The 22,545-nt window shown below is 39.6% G+C and overlaps 1 protein-coding gene across 5 annotated transcripts in view; it reads left to right on the plus strand.

Annotated features, from left to right (window-relative positions):
- Nucleotides 1-20,022, plus strand: part of LOC147376731 (uncharacterized) — a 56,452-nt gene extending 36,430 nt beyond the window's left edge. For 2 of the 5 annotated variants that reach the window (XR_015161201.1, XM_086393470.1), the window contains exons 4-5: nt 2,091-2,379; nt 17,062-20,022. Coding sequence is in view for 2 of the 5 variants with exons in the window: in XM_086393470.1 (XP_086249596.1) it covers nt 2,091-2,379; nt 17,062-17,116 (344 nt within the window). In the remaining 3 variants the exon portion in view is untranslated. Of the gene's footprint in view, nt 1-287; nt 394-2,090; nt 2,380-10,877; nt 12,866-17,061 lie in introns of those variants that run through there. The other 3 variants (XR_015161200.1, XM_086393471.1, XR_015161202.1) reach the window with 2 other exon arrangements.
- The last annotated feature ends 2,523 nt before the right edge of the window (nt 20,023-22,545 follow it).

Raw genomic sequence — 22,545 nt, forward strand, 5'->3', positions numbered from 1 at the left:
GTAGTGGTTTTTGCCATACATTGGCATGAATCAGCCATGGGTGTACATGTGTTCCCCATCCTGAACCCCCCTCCCACCTCCCTCCCCATCCCATCCCTCAGGGTCATTCCAGTGCACCAACCCTGAGCACCCTGTCTCATGCATCGAACCTGGACTGGCAATCTGTTTCACATATGATAATATATGTCTTAATGCTATTCTCTCAAATTATCCCACCCTTGCCTTCTCCCACAGAGTCCAAAAGGCTGTTCTTTACATTTGTGTCTCTTTTGGTGTCTCGAATATAGGGTCATCATTGCTGCTGCTTCTGCTAGATTGCTTCAGTCATGTCCGACTCTGTGCGACCCCATAGACGGCAGTCCACCAGACTCCCATGTCCCTGGGATTCTCCAGGCAAGAACACTGGAATGGGTTGCCATTTCTTTCTCCAGTGCACGAAAGTATAAAGTGAAAGTGAAGTTGCTCAGTCGTGTCCAATTCTTAGCGACCCCATGGATTGAAGCTACCAGGCTCCTCCATCCATGGGATTTTCCAGGCAAAAGAGTACTGGAGTGGGGTGCCATTGCCTTCTCCAGGTCATCATTACCATCTTTCTAAATTCCATATATATGCATTAGTATACCGCATTGGTGTTTTTCTTTCTGACTTACTTCACTCTGTATAGTAGGCTCCAGTTTCATTCACCTCATTAGAACTGATCCAAATGCATTCTTTTAAATGGCTGAGTAATATTCCATTGTGTATATGTGCCACAGCTTTCTTATCCATTCATCTGCTCATGGACATCTAGGTTGCTTCTATGTCCTGGCTATTGTAAACAGTGCTGCGATGAACATTGGGGTACACGTGTCTCTTTCAATTCTGTTTTCCCCAGCAGTGAGATTCCTGGGTGGTATGGCAGTTCTATTTCCAGTTTTTTAAGGCATCTCCACATTATTCTCCATTGTGGCTGTACTAGTTTGCATTCCCACCAACAGTGTAAGAGGGTTTTTACACTGTGTAAGAAAAGTTTTACACTTTTCTCTGCACCCTCTCCAACATTTATTGTTTGTAGACTTTTTGATAGCAACCATTCTGACTGGTGTGAGATGGAACCCCATTGTGGTTTTAATTTGCATTTCTCTGATAATGAGTGATGTTGAGCATCTTTTCATGTGTTTGTTAGCCATCTGTATGTCTTTGGAGAAAGAAGTTTAGTTCTTTAGTGAATGCTTTTGCTGTTGCAGCCCAATGTTTAGTTCTTTGGCCCATTTTTTGATTGGGTCGTTTATTGTTCTGGCATTGAGCTGCAGGAGCTGCTTGTATATTTTTGAGATTAATTCTTTGTCAGTTGCTTCATTTGCTATTATTTTCTCCCATTCTGAGGGTTGTCTTTTCACCGTGCTTATAGTTTCCTTCGTTGTGCAAAAGCTTTTAAACTTAATTAGGTACCATTTGTTTATTTTTACTTTTATTTCCATTACTCTGGGAGGTGGGTCATAGAGGATCTTGCTGTGATTTATGTTGGAGAGTGTTTTGCCTATGTTTTCCTCTAGGAGTTTTATAGTTTCTGGTCTTATGTTTAGATCTTTAATCCATTTTGAGTTTATTTTTGTGTATGGTGTTAGAAAGTGTTCTAGTTTCATTCTTTTACAGGTGGTTGACCAGTTTTCCCAGCACCATTACTGAAGAGGCTGTCTTTGCCCCATTGTATATTCTTGCCTCCTTTGTTAAAAAATAAGGTACCCATAGGTGCCTAGGTTTATTTCTGAGCCTTCTATCTTGTTCCATTGGTCTATATTTCTGTTTAGGGACCAGTACCATATTGTCTTGAACTGTGGCTTTGTAGTATAACCTGAAGTCAGGAAGGTTGATTCCTCCAGTTCATTCTTCTTTCTCAAGATTGCTTTGGCTATTCGAGGCTTTTTGTATTTCCATACAAATTGTGAAATTATTTGTTCTAGTTCTGCAAATTGTGTTTTATCTGTAAAATGTGTTCACTATCATTAAGGGGAGAATGCCAGGGTTTCAGTGAGATAATAGATGAGAATGTGCAGACTGAAATGTTCTCCAATCATGTGAGCCCCATTCTTTTGTCTCTTCTCTCCCAGATCCTGCACCCCTTCCCCAGATTATGGTCAAATCAGCATCTGTCACACCAGGCTGGTGCAATGCCACCCTGGAGTGCACAGCCTCAGGGGACACAGGACCTGAAGGTGACCTGGGGGAGCACGGGCCTTCCCAGGGGGCAGAGAATAACGCTGGATCCATCCTCACACTCCTCGACCCTGACTCTGAGCCTGCCCCTGAGTCAACCAAGTGCCAGCTTGACCTGTGTGGTCAGCAATCAGGTGGATCAAAAAACTGCCATCTTAGACCTGGGAGAAGTCTGAGCCTCTGGTGAGTGCACCTGCTAGAGGGGAGGGGCACTGTCAGAGCTCAGGGGTGAGGGTCATGGGCTTTTCTCCCTACCATGTTATTAGCCCCACCTTTTAATGGGTCACCTGATAAAGGAGTCTGATAGGTACAGCCGTAGCATGTCTGCTTAACTGTCTCTCAAGACCTTGCCTGCCAGTCCAACTCCATTCCTACACTTCTCTCAAGAAACAGGGATTTCTTTAATGAAAATCTTGTCCACCCAGCTGAAGATGATCTATTCCCTGTCCTAGCTGGCCCTGGAGGTAGACCAGGGGTGGTGGGGGAGAGGCAAAGAGAACTAGAGCTGCAACATCAAAAGCATTCACTAGAGATATATTTCTCTGAGGGCTCACCCTTCTCCTGACCCATGCTCCCTGCTGCCTGCACCTGCCTGCCTGTTGCCCTCTGGGGAGCTCCTTCCCTCCCACATGCTGCAGGGCAGTGTCAGGTCTGGTCCAGGGCAATAGTTTTCCAGCACTTCTCCTACCTCATTCATTATCCATAGTGTGTCATCCACTGTAGTCTTTTGAAAAGCAATCGGATTTTGTGATTGGTCTGTATCATCTGTAGGAGTCTGACCCAGGGACTCCCTGAAGGATTCAGGGCTGCAAAGCTCCTCTGCCCATGTTCCTTACCTCACACACTTCACACTGAATTGTTTGCTTGGCTTCCCTGAATGTGTCCTGCAATTGCAAGCTTCTGAGCCTCTGGAAATGCTGTTTCCTCTACCATCAAACCGCCCAAGTCAAGAGTTTCTCATGTCCATAGTTATTGCTATTGAAGGATTTTCCTCAGGTCACGGGCCTGTAACCAGTGTCCTGCACTTGGTTATAGTAGCATTATGAATCAAGTTAAACTAAGGGTGGCTCAAGCTCATGTTGCAGCTGCTGTAACTGTCCTACCTCAGGCATCATCCCCTTTAAGGAGCAGTCCATGGCCATCCCACATTGAGTAGCAACGCTATTGATGGGTTTGTCTTCTCCACAGCCTGGAACACCTTGAGGGCAGAGGACTTGTCCTGTTCTTCTTTTAATTTACACCAAACAAAACTTTTAGCACTGCTGAGTTAATATTTCACTGAATGAATGACCTGGTATCTTGTGTGCAGTCCAGCACCTCTAACTGTCTCCCATGAGCTGCTGGTGGGAGCTGATATGTCAGCATCACTTAAAATCTCATTATACCTTTCCCTTGGTCCCATTCTGGAGTCTCAGATAAAGTTCAACACTCAGCATGACCCATAAAACCCTCTGGAAAGAGCCTCTTCCTCCCTCTGATCCTCCTTGCCCAGCTCGCCCGTGCCCTATCCTCTCCTGCTTGCTGGTCTAGGGCGACTGCAACCCCTAGGGCTGGAGATTTGTCATGGAACAAACAAATGGAAGTGGAAACAGCCATTTCACTCCTTCTTGGAAAGCTGTGCCCAGTCTGAATGTCTGGTAAACTCCTATTCCTCCCTCAAGGCTGAGTTTTTGCATCACCTCCTCTGGGAGGCCCTCCTTGAAGGCCAGTGTACAAGGTATAAACTTCTATGGCACTGCCATCTCTCTGGCTGGAAGACTTTGGTATTTTCAGTCTTCCCCCTGTATGACCCCAGCTTGCTCCTCTCAGCATCCCTGGCATCAAGCAGGAGCTCGGGACCTGGGTGAATGAATGATACTGCCTCACTCTTTCCTCTTTTGCTCAGACTTCACCATCTCCTCTCTCTATATCTCCCTTTGGCAAAAGGTATTACAAGCTGTATCTTTCCTTAACTTTCTTCATTCTCTCTGTGTGAGGAAAACAGATTCACATGGACAGGTCAGTGCTGACCCCCTGCCATGCATCATAAAGGCTGTTGTGGTTATGCTGTTGATCCCTGGAGTTGGACTGTTCCTTTGGAAGACACGAGGGAAGAAGAGGGAGATAGAGACTGGAAGAGGCAGGTTTCACTTTTCCTTCTGGCCCCACATCCCGTCCTTCCCCCACTGAACCTTTGGCTGCCTTCCTCCTTTATTTTGCTGCTCAAAACAATTATCTCTGGGGAAGGGGAAGGTGGGTATAGGCTTGGCCTTGGGGTTCATTGCCATGGGGGAAAGTATATGTTTTCAAGGCCAAGATCAAGCTTCACTCTGTGTATGACTCAGGTATAGAATTTCAGGAGAATCTGAGGGACAGTGATGGTGGAGACCAGTATGCAGAGCTGAGCCAGCAGGCATATGGAGAGGCCACATACAAAGTGAGAACTGGGAGCTGTGCCCAGCCTGGGCTCTTATGGGTCTTTCTCCTGGGTCTGTCAATCCAGTCATCTGCTGTTCCTGGCCCTGCTGTCTCTCAGCACGTGGTCAGTGGTATTTATGAAAAACATTTCAAACTTGGGGCCAATGTAGAGCTGGTCACTTTGGGGGAATTCACATGCAGTTCATATCAGCAGCATTGGTTCCATGTGGATCACTCTAGGGCCTCTCTCAGCTCTTTAGAAACCCTCTGTCTTCCATTCATAGGTAATTGGTGAACATAGTTAGAAGAAAAAGAGCTTAGAGTGTGCAGTCAGGTCCACAAGCCAGAAAGTGAGCCCACATAGATAATTTAATTGGAGGAAGCAGGAGACTCGGCACTCCTAGGACACCTCCACTCACAGCCTGATTCCAGCAGGCACCTGCCTCCCCCAGCTCTGGTCTGGCTCCAGCTGCCCCTGGTCTGTTACTCTGACTTTCCTGCTGCCAACTCTCTGGGTATATGTGTCCTTCTGACATCCTCTAACACCTCCCCAAGCTGCCCTGCCACTCAGGATCCTCACCGTCCCGGATGAATCCTCTTCTTCCATCATCAACTCAGTGCCTAGCCCCTCTTCTCCTGAAGCTTTCCAAAGAGGACCTTCCTACACATAATAATCCCCACAGCCTCTCCTGTGTGGTGGTGTATATCTTTCTGAAGACATCAGCTCAGGCATGGGGACTGTGTGGAAGATATTTACCAGACCACGGAGGAAGAGGTTAGGACATTGGTGCTGGGTGCTGATTTGGAAGTCTATGGAAGCCACATGGGTTGGTGGGAGTCCATAAAGGACTGTCCTGAGTTTTGCTTTGCACCCTGTGTAGGGTAAAAGTTGAGTGTTGGGCATTGTGTTTGTGTGTCTGTATGTACATTGGGGGAGTAGCCAGTGTACATTATACCCTGTGCCACAACCCTTGTTCCTGATCACTAGTACTAACCTCAGCCTCAGTTCATGGACCTCAAATATACCTCCTGTGGAGTGGGAAGAGGAATTTGTACTGTTTCTAGCCCTTCCAAACCTTCTGTGTCTCAGAGAAGGACCCAGGCTGGATTTGTATTCTTAGGAAAGCAGCCTCAGGCCTTTCTTGTTTGGGGTGGGGGTCATTAGAATGGAAGTGCAGGGTGCTCCCCCACACACACACACTGATGAAGCTGCTGTAAGCAGTGAAGTTTAAGGAAGACCCAAACCAGCCCTCTCCTGCCTCTTCTGACGCTCAGCTCCCACAACCTGCTGGCTTCATATCCTAGTTAGCCTCCTCTTTGCTCACTCACATCCTTCTGCCTGAAATGGTGATGCCTGCCCTGTCCCTTCCTCTCATCCCAGTTGTTTGAATTCTACCATCCAACCCAAAGCCCCTTCCAGGTCACCTGTTCTATATGTTCCTTAAAATTTGGAAATGGTCTCTTCCACATCTAACCTTTTCAGACGCATTGACAAAACCAAGTCCCTACCATAGTTTGCCTTGGGTTAGTCATCACTCTTCTCTGCTAACCTCACCTGTACCTCCCTCAGAAGTGTGCTGTGTCTTTAGGAGGTCAGTGCCAAGAGATAAGCACCCCTCTCTGTGAAGGGTGTAAGCAACCCTCCACCTAGCTCCCACAAGGACTCAGCAGACTGAGACCCAGAGCACAGTCTACAGAAGTTTTTTGAAAATAAGTCCACAAGGAAGCAAAATTAACGTGATGACCTTCAACCACTCTGCCTGGCTTCCCTTTCCACTTCCAGCCTCCTGATGACCTGAGGCAGCCTGCACTGAATTGTGTCGGAGCTTCTCCTCTTCCTGAGGGTCCTCACCTCATCAAAGCCTTTGCTTCCTGTCTTGAGTTCCAGCTCTTGAGTCAGAGATAGATTCACTGTAGTTCTATGATTTGTGGTCCCTTGTCTGCTGATCTAGATGTCTGGGTCTCTTGATTCCACTTTCACCTCAGCAAGCTTAGCTGCTTCATTTTTGACTGTAGAGAGCAAGATTATGACTTAAAAGCTTGAGCATTAGGAACCAATGCTAGTATCCTGCTGGGTAGTACATGGATAATGAAGAAATAGAGTTTCTATAATAAGGCTGTTTTAGCCTGTTTAGCTCAGGCTGAACAGAAGGCTAAGAGAGAAGATGACCTCTCTCACTGGCATCCCAGGTGATCGGTCATGGCTTGTATCAGTGCCACCAGTCCAAAAGCAGTGTAAGGTGTGATGACCCATTGACCCCCTCCCAACCACCTCGCTTCTCAAAGCATTAGACAAAAAAGAAAAAGAAAAAGAACTCAACATTCCAAGCCTGTATTGAACCAGGTTTTGTCCTGTGAATTTAATAAATATTATTTCTTCTTATAAGAACTCTTTAGATATTACTGTTCCTATTTTGCAGGACAATATATAGTTGGTATCAGAGCAAATTCTTAAATCTAATGTTAGATAATTCCAGCATTCATATCTTATCCTTTGCCACATGGTCACTGAAGACCTTGGAATCTTGGAGTATTCAGAGATAATCTTCCATTTGCTCCTCTTCCAAGGATCCTGCTTCTGATTCAGGTGCCTCAAAGTGGAATGAGTTCACCCTGATGATGGATGAAACAGTTGGTGGCTGAAAGTGGAACTGCTCCTCAGGGGAACAATGAGATGGTAGATGCGGGTGGGAGACGTGCAATGAGAGGTCCTGCCCTCTGGCTCAGAGAAGACACCTGAAGCAGAGATGCTGCTTCTTCTTGGTCTTGTGGGAGTTCCTTCCTCTCATACAATGTGTGTTGTGGATTTCAGTATCCCTATTCTCAAGTCAGCTTCCCTTTCCATTATTATTCATGAATATTCAAGAATTATGTGATGCTGAAATCCCCAATATACAAATGTAAAATTAAAGTCTATTGATGTTAAATACTCTCCCTAGTTGTAAGTGATGTAGGCATAATATCAGGGAGGGTATAATAATTTCACTCATTTTAATTCTTTTTGTCTATCATTCTAGACACCCAAACAGTTACTATCATCTGTTGTGTTACCCTTCCTAAATCTTCCTCTACTTGCTCTTCTTCTCTTATTCCCATCTTCCACCTGCAGCTGCAACACTTTTACATTTCCACCAGCAATATATGAGAATTTCTTCACTTCATCTCAATCTCTCGTTATTTATTTATTTATTTTAGCCATCCTAGTGCTGATGAAGTGGAAACTGCTTGTGGTCCTGAATTGCTTTTCTTAAACTGTTCATGTTGAACTAATAATTTGTATGCCTTATTTGAAGAAATTTCTTTCTCTCAATTTCGTTCTCCCTTTTTCTATGCATTGGCCCTACCTCTCCATTGAGTCTGCTTTTGTGTCTGGTCACAATGCTGACTTTATATTGTTAAATCCAGTGGTCAATTTTCAGTCCTTATTTCCCATAAGTTCTCAGCCACAGTGGACCTATACTTCTTGAAACACTATTTTCACTTTGCAGTCACCATTATTTTCTACCTACTGGATGGTTGCTCTGAAGTTTCCTTTATCAGTATCATTCCAACCTCTAAATTTTTGAATTGCCAACGTTCATAGCCATGACCTCGCTTCACTGTCTACACTCATTTCTTTTTGATGCTCTGGCCATGCAGTAATCCTGTGACCTTCTGTGGCAAAAAGGACTAGAGATGCAATCTATCCCTGGACTCCATAGTGTGAATATGCAACTGTTTACTTGACATCTCCATGTGCATGTATAATAGGTATCTCCATCTTGACATGTTTAAACTCAAATTCCCCAAACATTCTTCCTATAGAGTTTCTCATCCTTCCAAATGTCACCTCAATCTTTCCATTTTTTTTTTTCTGGTGATAAAACCTTGGTTTATCCTTGACTTCATTCTTCTTTTTCATTTTCATTTCTTTTTCACTCTCTATTAGAAAATATATTTCAGCATTCTATATATATTTGAATACTTATTTTTGTGTATCTATATGAAAAAAAATATGTTTATAACAAAATGCCTCTCACCACCTCCTTGGTCCAGTTGGGTCATGGTTTCTCACTTAGATTATCACAGTTGCCTCAGAGTCTCTCACTTTTGTACTTAATCCTTTAATGTCTATTTTCACAATATCACCCAGATGAATCTTTTCAAAACCTAAGTTGCATCACATTACTCGTGAGCTCGGAACTACCCCATTAGCTCCCTTTATCTGGAAGGTCCTATATCATTTGACCTCATCTTCCTTACTCCTCTCCTTCCTTAATGTACTCTAGGATATTGGGCTTCCTGCTATTCCTCCAATACTCTGTGCATGCTCCTTCCTCTCTAGAATTCTTTCTCTCCAGGTATCCACATGTCTCATTTCCTGACCTACTTCAGGCCTTTGTTCAGATGTTAACTTCTCAGTAAGACCCCTAACCACCCTGTATCAAACTGCAAACTCTTTCTGGTGGCCTCTTTCCTCCTTAATGCTCTATTTTTCTCCGTAGTACTTTCACAAGGCTGTGTGACAGGGTACAGTTATTCTGGGCTGTTGTTTAAAGACAGTTGGTATTGAGGCCTCAAAGAATAAACTGCAATCCTATCATGCAAATACCATTATTATTTCCAGAAAATGGCACATAGCTAATAGGTGGCAGAGCTGGAGTTGAAATCTAAGTGTTGGATTCTAAAGCTCTTGAACTCCATATAGTCAACAATCCTTGCTTCCCTAGCATAAATCTCTCTTGATTGTACTGTATGATTTTTTTTTGGTGCATTGTCAGATTCAGTTTGCTAGTATTTTGTTAAGGATTTTTGTGACTGTGTCTCTAACACTGACTTGTAATTTTTTTTGTGTGTGATATCTTTGTCTGGCCTTGTGTTCTTCTCTCTACAAGTTTTTGGAAGAGTTTGAGAAGGATATGCGTTAGTTTTTCTCTAAATGTCTGAGAGAATTCATCTGTGAAGCCATCTGATTCAGGACTTTTGTTTGTTGAAAGATATTTAACTAAAATTTAATTTCATTACTTGTGATTGGTCTATTTATATTATTAATTCTTCTTGATTTTATCTTTGAAAACTGTACCTTTTCAAAAATTTACCCATTTCTTCCCAATAGTCCATTTTGTAGGTCCTCACTGGGTCAGACCCAACTCCTCCAGGGCAGCCTAAGGAGAAAACTCCTGTGGAGAATCCAAATGCAGAGGTGGAGTTAAAACCACAGTTGAAATCCAGGGGCAGTGTGGATAAGGGAGAGAATAGAAAACCTTCTCACCAGCTGTACAAGTTACAGATTAAATCCACATGACCAACTAGGTAGACTCTGTGTCTATGGAATATATAAAAGGACAATGCGAGGCCCCACAAAAGAAAAAGCAGTAGCTCTGGCAGATATGCACTTTCGAGGCAAAGTGTGACCACATTACAGTCTGAGCTGTCCCCATAGCAGGTCCAGAGAGCAGCCCAGTATAGGAGGGCATCCTAGGGACACAGAGGTGGACTGTGATCACAGCAAGGGAAAGGACACTGGCAGATGATATCTGAGAAAAACATCTATTATTATTCTTATATTTTGATTTGTTCTGCAGTTGGTTCTGGATTTTTCTTCTTCCTCTGTTGCTGTGGTTGTTGATTTGATTGTTACTATTAGCATATTTAAGCTTTTGAGAACTGTTTTTAAATAGCACTTTTTATTTCCTTCATATACTTCTACATCTATGTTGGCCTTTTGCAGTTCTTTGGGTTGTTTTTTTTTTTAATATATAATTTTATTTTAAAAATCTTTTTCCTAATTTAAAAGTTTCCCCTTGGTTTTGTTTTTTCTTATTGTTCTTTTCCTGCTGTAGTTATTCATATATATATATATATATATATATATATATATATATATATATCTTTTTTATATACTTCTATTTAACTTTGCTTTTCTATTTTCCTTCCTTGCTTTCTTTTTTTCAACATGTTTGTTAGTTTGTTTAGTTTTCTTTGCTTTATTCCTCAGTTGGCACTTTGTTTTGGTTTTGCTTTCTAGTTTGTGTTTTAGTCAGTTTTGTTTTTAATTGGTTTATATCATTTTTGGTTTTCTTTGTTTGCCAGGTCACTATCTTGTACTTTCTTTTCTTTGGATTGTTTTGGTATTCTTTGGGTGTGTGTATGTGTGTGTATGTTCCATTGTTTTTGTTTTTAATGTCTGACTTTGTATGTACCATTTATCTGGGGTTTGTCTTTTGCTTCTCATTTTGTGTGTGTGTGTGTGTGTGTGTTTTAACCCCCTTTAATGCCATAATAAATGACTTGTGCAATTTCAGTTTTCTAGCCAGAGATCAGTCCTGAGTTTTTGGAGCAGGAGCACTGAATCCAGGACCCTGACTGCCACAGAACTCCAAACCCCAGAAAGTATTAAATAGTAAGAATTCCCATGAAGGCTTCCACCTGTATACAAGACCTAACATTGCCCAATTTCCAGCAGCACCCAGTACAGGAAGCCTCACTCAAACAACAAGTGAGACAGAAACATAAATCCAGTCATCAACAGAGAGGATTCCCATGGACACCCCCCAAAAAAAACCACCTACACAAAAAAAAGTATGCCAAGGCTGTCTATTGTCACCCTGCTTATTTAATTTATATGCAAAGTGCATCATGAGAAATGCCAGTCTAGATGAAGCACAAGCTGGAACCAAGACTGCCAGGAGAAATATCAATAACCTCAGATATGAAGATAACACCACCCTTACGGCAGAAAGTGAAAAACTAAAGAGCCTCTTGATGAAAGTGAAAGAGGAGAGTGAAAACTCTGGCTTAAAACTCAACATTCAAAAAACAAAGATCATGGTATCTGTTTTGGAGCATCACTTCATGGCAAATAGTTGGGGAAACAATGCCAGACTTTATCTTCTTGGGCTCCAAAATCACTGCAGATGGTGACTGCAGCCATGAAATTAAAAGATGCTTGATCCTTGGAAGAAACTCTTTGATCAACCTAGACAACATATTAAAAATCAGAGACATTACTTTGCTGACAAAGGTCCATCTAGTCAAAGCTATGGTTTTTCTAGCAGTTATGTATGGATGTGAGACTTGGACCATAAATAAAACTGAGCACTGAAGAATTGATGCTTTTGAACTTTGGTGTTGGAGAAGACTCTTGAGAGTTTCTTGGACTGAAAGAAGATCCAATCAGTCAATCTTAAAGGGAATCAGTCCTGAATATTCATTGGAAGGACTGATGCTGAAGGTAAGGCTCCAGTACTTTGACCACCTGATGCAAAGAACTGACTCACTGGAAAAGACCCCGATGCTGGGAAAGATAGAAGGCAGGAGGAGAATGGGGAGACAGAGGATAAGATAGTTGAATGGCATCACTGACTTGATAGACATGAGTTTGAGCAAGCTCCAGGAGCTTGTGATGGACAGGGAAGCCTGGTATGCTGCCGTCCGTGGGGTCGCAAAGAGTCAGACACGACTGAGAGACTGAATTGAACCAATAGAGCTATAGACTCAAGGGTTGGGTTTCCTCATGGCAGGAGTGCGACCCCACCCATCAGCAGATAATTGAATTAAAGTTTTACTCAGCAAGGTGCTGCCCACCAGACCAGTTCCTCCCATCAGGAACATTACACAAGCCTCTTAACCTCATCCATCAGAGGGCAGGCAGAAAAAGCAAGAAGAGCCACAATCCCATAGTGACTAAAACAATCATTACAGAAAATTAATCAGTATGAAAAAGCAGAAAGTTATGTCCCAAATGAAGGGACAAGATAAATTCCCAGAAAAACAACTAAATGAAGCAGAGATAGGCAGCTTCCCAGAAAAATAATTCAGGATAATGATAGTGAATATAATTCAAGATCTTGGAAAAAGAATGGAGGCAAAGATTGAGAAGATACAAGAAATGTTTAGCAAATACCCAGAAGAACTAAAAAATAAGTAAACAGAGATGAATAATATGCTAGAAGGAATCCATAGCAGAATAATGAGGCAGAAGTACAAATAAATGACCTGGACAGGATGGTGGAGATCACTGCCATAGAACAGAATACAGAAAAAAAGAAATGAAGAGACTCTACGAGGCCTAAGGGACAGCATTAAATGCATGAACATTTGTGTTAGAGGGGTGCCAGAAGGAGAAGAGTGAGAGAAAAGATCTAAGAAAATATTTGAAGAGATAATAGCTGAAAACTTCCCTAACATGAAAAGGAAATAGTCAACCAAGTCTAGGAAGCATAGAGAGTCCCAGGCAGGGTAAGACCAAGGAGGAACACACTGAGACACATAGTAATCAAAATGACAAAAATTAAAGACAGAGATAAAATATTAAGAGCAACTTGGGAAAAGCAGCAAATAACATACAAAGGAACTTCCATCAGGCTATCAGCTGATGTCTCAATAGAAACTAGAAGCCAAAAGGGAATGGCATGACACATTTAAGGGTGAAAGGAAAGAACCTACAATCATGAATACTCTGCTCAGCATGACTCTTCTTCATATTTGTTGGTGAAATCAAAAGCTTTCCAGAGAAGCAACAGTTAAGAGAATTTAGCACCACCAAACAAGCTTTACAACAATGCTAAAGGAATTTCTCTAGGCAAGAAGAAAGAAGGAAGAGACATACCTACAGAAAATAAACCCAAAGCAATCAAGAAAATGGTAATAGGATCATACATCTCAATTATTACCTTAAATGTAAATTGATTAAATGCACCAAACAAAAGACATAGACTGGCAGAGAGGATGAAGACATGTAAATGTATGCTCTTACCACATCACTCTGTTTGATCCCCCAAATTGTACATAATTATTTTATATTGTTAGGTTAATTGTTTCCATTATGGCTTGCAACTGTAATTGTCTGTTAATTTTTATCTAGCTATTGATTGTGAAAACTGATAAACATCTTTTACTATTGTGATTATGTAACTATTAGTTAATACCATCGTATCATGATTGGTCAACAGAAAAATAATAGAATTCTCTATCATCAAAGGGCTTCCCTGATAGCTCAGCTAGTAAAGAATCCGTTTGCAATGCAGGAGACCCTAATTTGATTCCTGGAACTGGAAGTTCCCCTGGGGAAGGGATAGGCTACCCACTCCAGTATTCTAGGGCTTCCCTGGTGGCTCAGACAATAAAGAATCCACCTGCAATGTGGGACACATGGGTTCAATCCCTGGGTTGAGAAGATCGCTTGGAGGAGAGCAAAGCAACCCACTTCAGTATTCTTGCCTGAAGAATCCCTATAGACAGAGGAACCAGGTGGGTTACATTCCATGGGTTCACAGAGTCAGATGCAACTGAGTGACTAAATACAGCACAGCACATATCATCAAAACTACCAATTAACAGAAAAACCCGTTATCACTTTTTTGAACCCAGATGCATATCAGAGTATCTTGGAATTTTTTTGAAAAATACAAATGCCTGGTATTCTTTTTTTTTTTTTTTTTTGCCAAAGCTTCAGATATGTTTCCAATGAACAGATATGTTTAAAAACAACTGGGCTATATGAGAGTCTTTTACTTTTATCTAGTTTGTTTCATTTTTCCTAGTTCATATTCAGTACTCCCTTTTCATTTGGTTTATGTTTTCCAGTTTTTCCATCTCTTTTTAAAAAAAAATGTTCTGTCTCAAGCCTTCATCCAGTGTAGTAGAAAAGCTTTGTATGTACATATATAAATAATATGTATTCTATATATTTAGAAAACATGAATTTTTGCATAACTAAAAAATTTATGACATTTTGATTCCATATGTTTGATTCAGTGTAAATAGAACATTAAATTTCTAAATTAAAAATAATATATGAAACAAGCAACAGATGTTTACTCTATAGCACAGAATTATAGTCAATATCTTATAATAATCTATAATGGAAAATAATTTCCAAAATAATATATGTGTATATGTATAACTGAATCACACACACAAAAAAAGAATTCTAGTTTTTGAAATTTAGTAATGTTTATCTTGTTGCCAGGTTTTCTAAATGCCCTATGGACATTTAATAGCAATGTATGAAATACAAAATTTTAAATATATTTGCATAGGATATAAGATTAATAAAATTAATTAAATGTACATCTATTATATTAAAAAGAAAACTGCTTGTATGGTGTTAACTAAACTTATTGTTGTAATCATTTCATAATATATATGAGTATCAAATCATACTAAACACCTTAAACTTTCAATATGTTTCATGTCAACTGTATCTCAATAAAGCTGAAATTTTAATATAAAAAAGCAATAAGTAATATACAAGGGAAACCCCATACAATTAACAGCTGATCTTTGAGCAGAAACTCTGCAGACAAGTAGGGAATGGTAGGATATATTTAAAGTACTGAAAAGGAAAAAATGTACAACCAAGATTACTCTACCTGGCAAGAATCTCATTCAAAATTAACGGAGAAATCAAAACTATTCAGTAGGAAAAAGTTAAGAGTATTTAGCACCAAACTAGTTTTCTCAGGGCTTCTCTGATAACTCAGTTGTTAAAAACAAAAATCCGGAGGCAATCCAGGAGACATTGGTCAATTCCTGGGTCAGGAAGATCGCCTGGGGAAGGGAATGGCTACCCATTCCAGTATTATGGCCTGGGGAATTCCGTGGACTGAGAGAAGTCCATGGAGTGGCAAAGAATTGGACACGACTGAACGACTTTCACATTAAACTAGCTTTACAACAAATACTAAAGGGGCCTTTTATAGACAGGAAGCACAAGAGAAGCAAAAGACCTATCAAAACAAACAAAACAAGAAAATTCCAGTAGAAACATGTGTATCAATAATTACTTTAAATGTAAATGGACTTAACACTCCAACCAAAAGACACAGACTGGCTGAATGGATTCAAAAACAAGACCCATGTATATGCTGTCTACAAGAGACCCTCTTCAGACTGAGAGACGCATACAGGCTGAAAGTGAGAAGATGGAGAAAGATGTTCCATTCAAATGGAAATCAAAACAAAGCTAGAGTAGAAATTCTCATATCAGACAAAATATACCTTAAAAATGAACATTAGAAGAGATAAGGAAGGACATTACACAATGATCAAAGTATCAATCCAAGAAGAAGCTATAACAATTGTAAATATTTATGCACCCATCATAGGAGTATCTCAATACAAATGCAAACACTAACAAACATAAAAGAAGAAACTGACAGTAACACAGTATTAGTAAACAACTTTCACTCCCCACTTACACCAATGGACAGGTCATCAAAATAGAAAATTAATAAGGAAATACAAGCCTTTAGTGACACATTAGACCAGATGATCTGCCTCTTGAGAAAACTGTACGCAAGTCAGGAAGCAACAGACCTGGACATGGAACAACAGACTGGTTCCAAATAGGAAAAGGAGTACGTCAAGGCTGTGTACTGTCATCCTGCTTATTTAACTTATATGCAGAGTACATCATGAGAAACACTGAGCTGGAAGAAGCACAAGCTGGAATCAAGATTGCCAGGAGAAATATCAATAACCTCAGATATGCAGATGACACCACCCTTATGGCAGAAAGTGAAGAAGAGCTACAGAGCCTCTTGATGAAAGTGAAAGAGGAGAGTGAAAAAGTTGGCTTAAAGCTCAACATTCAGAAAACTAAGATCATGGCATCTAGTCCCATCACTTCATGGCAAATAGATGGGGAAACACTGGAAACAGTGGCTGACTTTATTTTGGGGGGCTCCAAAATCACTGCAGATGGTGACTGCAGCCATGAAATTAAAAGATGCTTACTCCTTGGAAGGAAAGTTATGACCAACATAGACAGCATATTAAAAAGAAGAGACATTACTTTGTCAACAAAGGTTCATCTAGTCAAGGCTATGGTTTTTCCAGTAGTCATATATGGATGTGAGAGTTGGACTATAAAGAAAACTGAGCACAGAAGAATTGATGCTTTTTTTTTTTTTTTTGGTGCCAGGTAAAGCCTTTATTTATTTATTTTTTTTACCATTTGTATACATTTTGTTACATTTGTATTACATTTTATAATACAACTAAAGTATGTAACCTCGATTTGAAGTTTCTTCATTTAATATACTTAATACTATGATTACCTGAAATAACATAAACCATTTGTAAAATTCAAACATAATTATAAAACACCAATATATGTTTTATGTCTTTGGGTCTTATTTCTTTTTTTTTTTTTTTAACATGGATAAAATACTTTTATTAAATCTACTGTCTGTATTCTAATACTGTTAACTGACCCTCAGTGTCCTTTTTAGCACTTTTTCCTTCTAGTACAAGATCTAGTCCAGGATCAGATATTGCATTTCATTGTCATGTTGATAAAGTCTCTTTTAATCTGGAACACTTTTACAGCATTTCTTTGTTTTTTATGATATTACTTGTTAGGATTTGTCTTACACTGCGGTGCTCCCATGTTGGGTGGATATATATTTATAATTGTTATATCTTCTTCTTGGATTGATACTTTGATCATTATGTAGTGACCTTCTTTGTCTCTTTTCACAGCCTTTTCACAGAGACCTCCAGGACAATATTAAACGCTACAACATTCAAATCATAGGGATTCCAGAAGAAGAAGACAAAAAGAAAGACCATGAGAAAATACTTGAGGAGATAATAGTTGAAAACTTCCCTAAAATGGGGAAGGAAATAATCACCCAAGTCCAAGAAAGCCAGAGAGTCCCAAACAGGATAAACCCAAGGCGAAACACCCCAAGACACATACTAATCAAATTAACAAAGATCAAACACAAAGAACAAATATTAAAAGCAGCAAGGGAAAAACAACAAATAACACACAAGGGAATTCCCATAAGGATAACAGCTGATCTTTCAATAGAAACTCTTCAAGCCAGGAGGGAATGGCAAGACATACTTAAAATGATGAAAGAAAATAACCTACAGCCCAGATTATTGTACCCAGCAAGGATTTCATTCAAGTATGAAGGAGAAATCAAAAGCTTTTCAGACAAGCAAAAGCTGAGAGAATTCTGCACCACCAAACCAGCTCTCCAACAAATACTAAAGGATATTCTCTAGACAGGAAACACAAAAATGGTGTATAAACTCGAACCCAAAACAATAAAGTAAATGGCAATGGGATCATACTTATTAGTAATTACCTTAAACGTAAATGGGTTGAATGCCCCAATCAAAAGACAAAGACTGGCTGAATGGATACAAAAACAAGACCCCTACATATGCTGTCTACAAGAGACCCACCTCAAAACAGGGGACACATACAGACTGAAAGTGAAGGGCTGGAAAAAGATTTTCCAGGCAAATTGGGACCAAAAGAAAGCAGGAGTCACAATACTCGTATCAGATAAATTAGAATTGATGCTTTTGAACTGTGGTGTTGGGAAAGACTCTTGAGAGTCCCTTGACTGCAAGGAGATCCAACCAGTCCATCCTAAAGCAGATCAGTCCTGGATGTTCAGTGGAAGGACTGATGTTGAAGCTGAAACTCCAATACTTTGGCCACCTCATGCGAAGAGCTGACTCATTTGAAAAGACCCTGATGCTGGGAAAGATTGAAGGCAGGAGGAGAAGGGGATGACAGAAGATGAGATGGTTGGATGACATCAATGGACTCAACGGACATGAATTTGGGTACACTCCTGCAATTGGTGATGGACAGGGAGGCTTGGCATTCTGCAGTTCATGGGGTTGCAAAGAGTCGGACATGACTGAGTGACTGAACTGACTGACTGGCTGACCTAATTGTTATCTTCAGGACATTCCATCCAAATGCAGAAGAATACACTTTCTTCTCATGTGCACATGGAACATTCTCCAGGATAGACCACACTTGGAAAACAAATCAAGCCTCAGTAAATTTAAGGAAACTGAAATTATATCAAGCATCTTTTCTGACCACAATGCTATGAGACTAGGTATCAATTACAGGAAAAAAAAAAATGTAAAAAACACAAGCACATGGAAATTAAATCAATTGTTTCTAAATAATGGACAGGTTACTGAAGAAATAAAAGGGAAAAAAAAAATCTCTAGAAACAAATGTCAATGAAAACACAATGTTCCAAAATCTATGGGATGCAGCAAAAGCAGTTTTAAGAGGGAAGTTTGTAGCAATAAAATCCTACCTCAAGAAACAAGAAAAATGTAGAAAAGACAACCTAACTTTACATCTAAAACAACTGGAAGAAGAACCAAAACCCCCCAAAATTTGTAAAAGGAAAGAAATCACAAGGACCAGAGCAGATACAAATGAAAAAGAAATGAAGGAAATGATAGTAAAGATTAATGAAACTAAAATCTGTTTCTTTGAGAAGATAAGCAAAATTGACAAATCACTAGCCAGACTCATCAAGAAAAAAAAGAGAGAAAAATCAAATCAAAAAAATTAAGAATGAAAAAGGAGAGGTTATATTAGACAATGCATAAATACAAAGAGACTATTATGAGCAAAATATGGCAATAAAATGGACAACCTGGAAGAAATGTACAGATTCTTAGAAAAGTTCAACCTCCCAAGATTGAACCCGGAAGAAATAGAAATTATGAACACTATAATTATAAGCACTGGAATAGAAACAGTGATCAAAAATCTCCCCAAAAACAAAAGACCAGGGCCAGATGGCTTCACAAATGAATTCTATCAAACATTTAGAGAAAGCATAATGCCTGTCCTTCTGAAACTCTTTCAAAAAATTGCAGAGAAAGGAACAATTCCAAACTCATTTTATGAGGCAACAATCATCCTGATACCAAAACCAGACAGAGACATCAGAAAAAAAATAAAATTACAGGCCAATATCACCGATGAACATAGTTTCAAAATCCTCAATAAAATTCTAGCAAACAGAATTCAACAACATATTAAAAAGATCATACACCATGATCAAGTTGGGTTCATCCCAGGGATGCAAGAAATCTTCAGTATATGCAAATCGATCAGTGTGATACACCATATTAACAAATAAAAAGATGAAAGCTATATGATAATCTCAATAGAGGCAGAAAAAGCTTTTGACAAAAGTCAGCTCCCACTTATGATAATATATCTTCAAAAAGTGGTCATGAAAGGAACCTACCTTAACATAATAAAGGCCACATATGATAATCCCACAGAAAACAATAGTCTCAATGGTGAAAAACTGAAAGATTTTTTTCTAAGGAACAAGACAAGGGTGCCCGCTGTTGCAACTGTTATTCAACATAGTTTTGGAAGTCCTAGCTACACCAATCAGAAAAGAAAAAGAAATAAAAGGAATCCAGATTGGAAAAGAAGAAGCAAAACTCTCACTGTCTGCAAATGACATGATACTATACATAGAAAACCCTAAAGATACTATCAGAAAATTACTAAAGCTAATCAATGAATTTAGTAAAGTCACAAGATAAAAAATTAATGCACAGAAATCACTTGCATCCCTGAACACTAACAATGAAAAAGAAATTAAGGAATCAATCTCATTTACCACTGTAACAAAAAGAATAAAATATCTAGGAATAAACCTACCTAAGCAGACAAAAGGGCTGTATACAGAAAACTGTAAGACACTGATGAAAGAAATCAAAGATGACATAAACAGATGAAGATGTGTTCCATGCTTCTGGGTTGCAAGAGTCAATATTGTGAAAATGACTATACTACCAAATGCAATCTACAGATTCAATGCAATCCCTATCAAATTACCAACGACATTTTCCACAGAACTAGAACAAAAAAATCCACAATTTGTATGGAAACACAAAAGACTCTGAATAGCCAAAGCAATCTTGGGATATAAGATTGGAGCTGGATGAATCAACCTTCTTGACTTCAGATTATACTATAAAGCTCCGTCATCGAGACAGTATGGTACTGGCACAAAAGCAGAGATATAGACCAATGGAACAAGATAGAAAGACCAGAGATAGACCCATGCACCTATGGGGATCTTGTCTTTGAAAAGGGAGGCAAGAATATACAATGTGGAAAAGGCAACCTCTTCAACAAGTGGTGCTGGGAAAACTGGACAACTATGTGTAAAGAATAAAATTAGAGCACTTCCTAACACCACACACAAAGGTAAACTCAAAATGGATTAACGACCTAAATGTAAGATCAGAAACTATAAACTCTTATGGGAAAACATAGGCAGAACCCTCTATGACATAAATCACAGCAAAGGGATCCTCTATGACCCATCTCCTAGAGTAATGGAAATAAAAATGAGAATAAACAAGTGGATTATAATTAAACTTAAAAGTTTTTGCACAGCAAAGGAAACTATAAACAAGGTGAAAAGAAAACCCTCAGAATGGGAGAATATGATAGCCAATGAAACAAGAGGCAAAGGACCAATTTCCAAAATGTGCAAGCATCTCATGCAGTTCAATACCATAAAAAAGAAAAACCCAGTCAAAAAGTGGGCAAAAGACCTAAACAGACATATCTCCAAAAAAGAAGTATAGATGGCTAATAAACACGTGAAAGGATGCTCAACATTGCTCTTTATTCAGTTCAGTCGCTCAGTTGTGTCTGACTCTGTTAATTTTCGCTTATTATTAGAGAAATGCAAATCAAAACTACAGTGAAATACCACCTCACACCAGTCAGAAAGGCTGTCATTAAAAGCTGGAGAAGATGCAATGAAAAGGGAACCCTCTTGCACTGTTGGTGGGAATGTAAATTCAAACAGACACTATGGAAGACAATATAGAGATTCCTTTAAAAACTGGAATAAAACTACCATATGACCCAATAATCCCACTACTGGTTATATACCCTGAGAAAATCATAATCGAAAAAACACATGTACCTCAATATTCATTGCAGCAGTATTTACAATAGCTAGGCCATGGAGGCAACCTAGACGTCCATTGACAGGTGAATGGATAAAGAAGCTGTAGTATATATACACAATGGAATGTTACTCAACCATGTAAATGAACACATTTGAGTCAGTACCAATGAGGTGGATGAACCCAGAGCCTACTATATAGAGTGAAGTAAGTCAGAAAGAGAAAAGCAAATATCGTATATTAACACATATATATGGCATCTAGAAAGATGGTACTGATGAACCTATTTGGAGGGCAGCAATTGAGACACAGACATAGAGAACAGACTTATGGACTTGGGGGTGGGGTGGGGAGAAGAAGACGGTGGGACAAATGGAGAGAGTAGCATGGAAATATATACACTGCCATATGTAAAATATATTACCAGTGGGAATTTGCTGTATGACTCAGGGAACTCACCCTGGGGCTCTGTGAACCTAGAGGGATGGGATGGGGTGGGAGGTAGGAAGGAGGTTCAAGAGGGAGGAGACATATGTATACCAAAGGCTGATTCATGTTGATGTATGGCAGAAACCAACACAATATTATAAAGCAGTTATCCTTTATAGAAAAATAAATATATTTTAAAAAATGAGAACAATCAGTAAGTGCTAAACTAACAAAAGAGCTTCCAAGGTGGCGCTAGTGGTGAGGAACCCACTTGTCAATGCAAGTAGACATAGAGATGTGGGATGGATCCCTGGGTTGGAAGGTCCCCTGGGAGGAGGGCATGGCAACTCACTCCAGTATTCTTGTCAGGAGAATCTCATTGACAGAGAAGCGAGGCAGGCTGCAGTCTATAGGACTGCACAGAGCTGGACATAACTGAAGCAACTTAGCATGCAGGTACACTAACAGAACAAACTTCGCATGCAGGCAAACTAACAAAACAAAACAAAAAGAGGAAAATAAAAAGATAAGGGAAAAATGGAAGAAAACAAACTCACAAAAACAATAAAAAAGAAACAATAAAGTTAAAAGCAAGCAAAAAACACAAATAAAATATAAGATAAAAATAAAACATTTAAAAATATATATATTAAAAACCAGTAATGCTGAAGACGCTGAAGTTGAACGGTTCTATGAAGACCTACAAGACTCTTTGGAGTAACACCCCAAAAAGATGTCCTTTTCATTATAGGGGACTGAAATGCAAAAGTAGGAAGTCAAGAAACACCTGGAGTAACAGGCAAATTT

The sequence above is a fragment of the Bos grunniens genome, chromosome 3 (assembly GCF_055505025.1).
Source record: "Bos grunniens cultivar Pamir isolate PY7600 chromosome 3, Bosgru_T2T1.0, whole genome shotgun sequence".
In the NCBI taxonomy this organism is placed as follows: domain Eukaryota; kingdom Metazoa; phylum Chordata; class Mammalia; order Artiodactyla; family Bovidae; genus Bos; species Bos grunniens.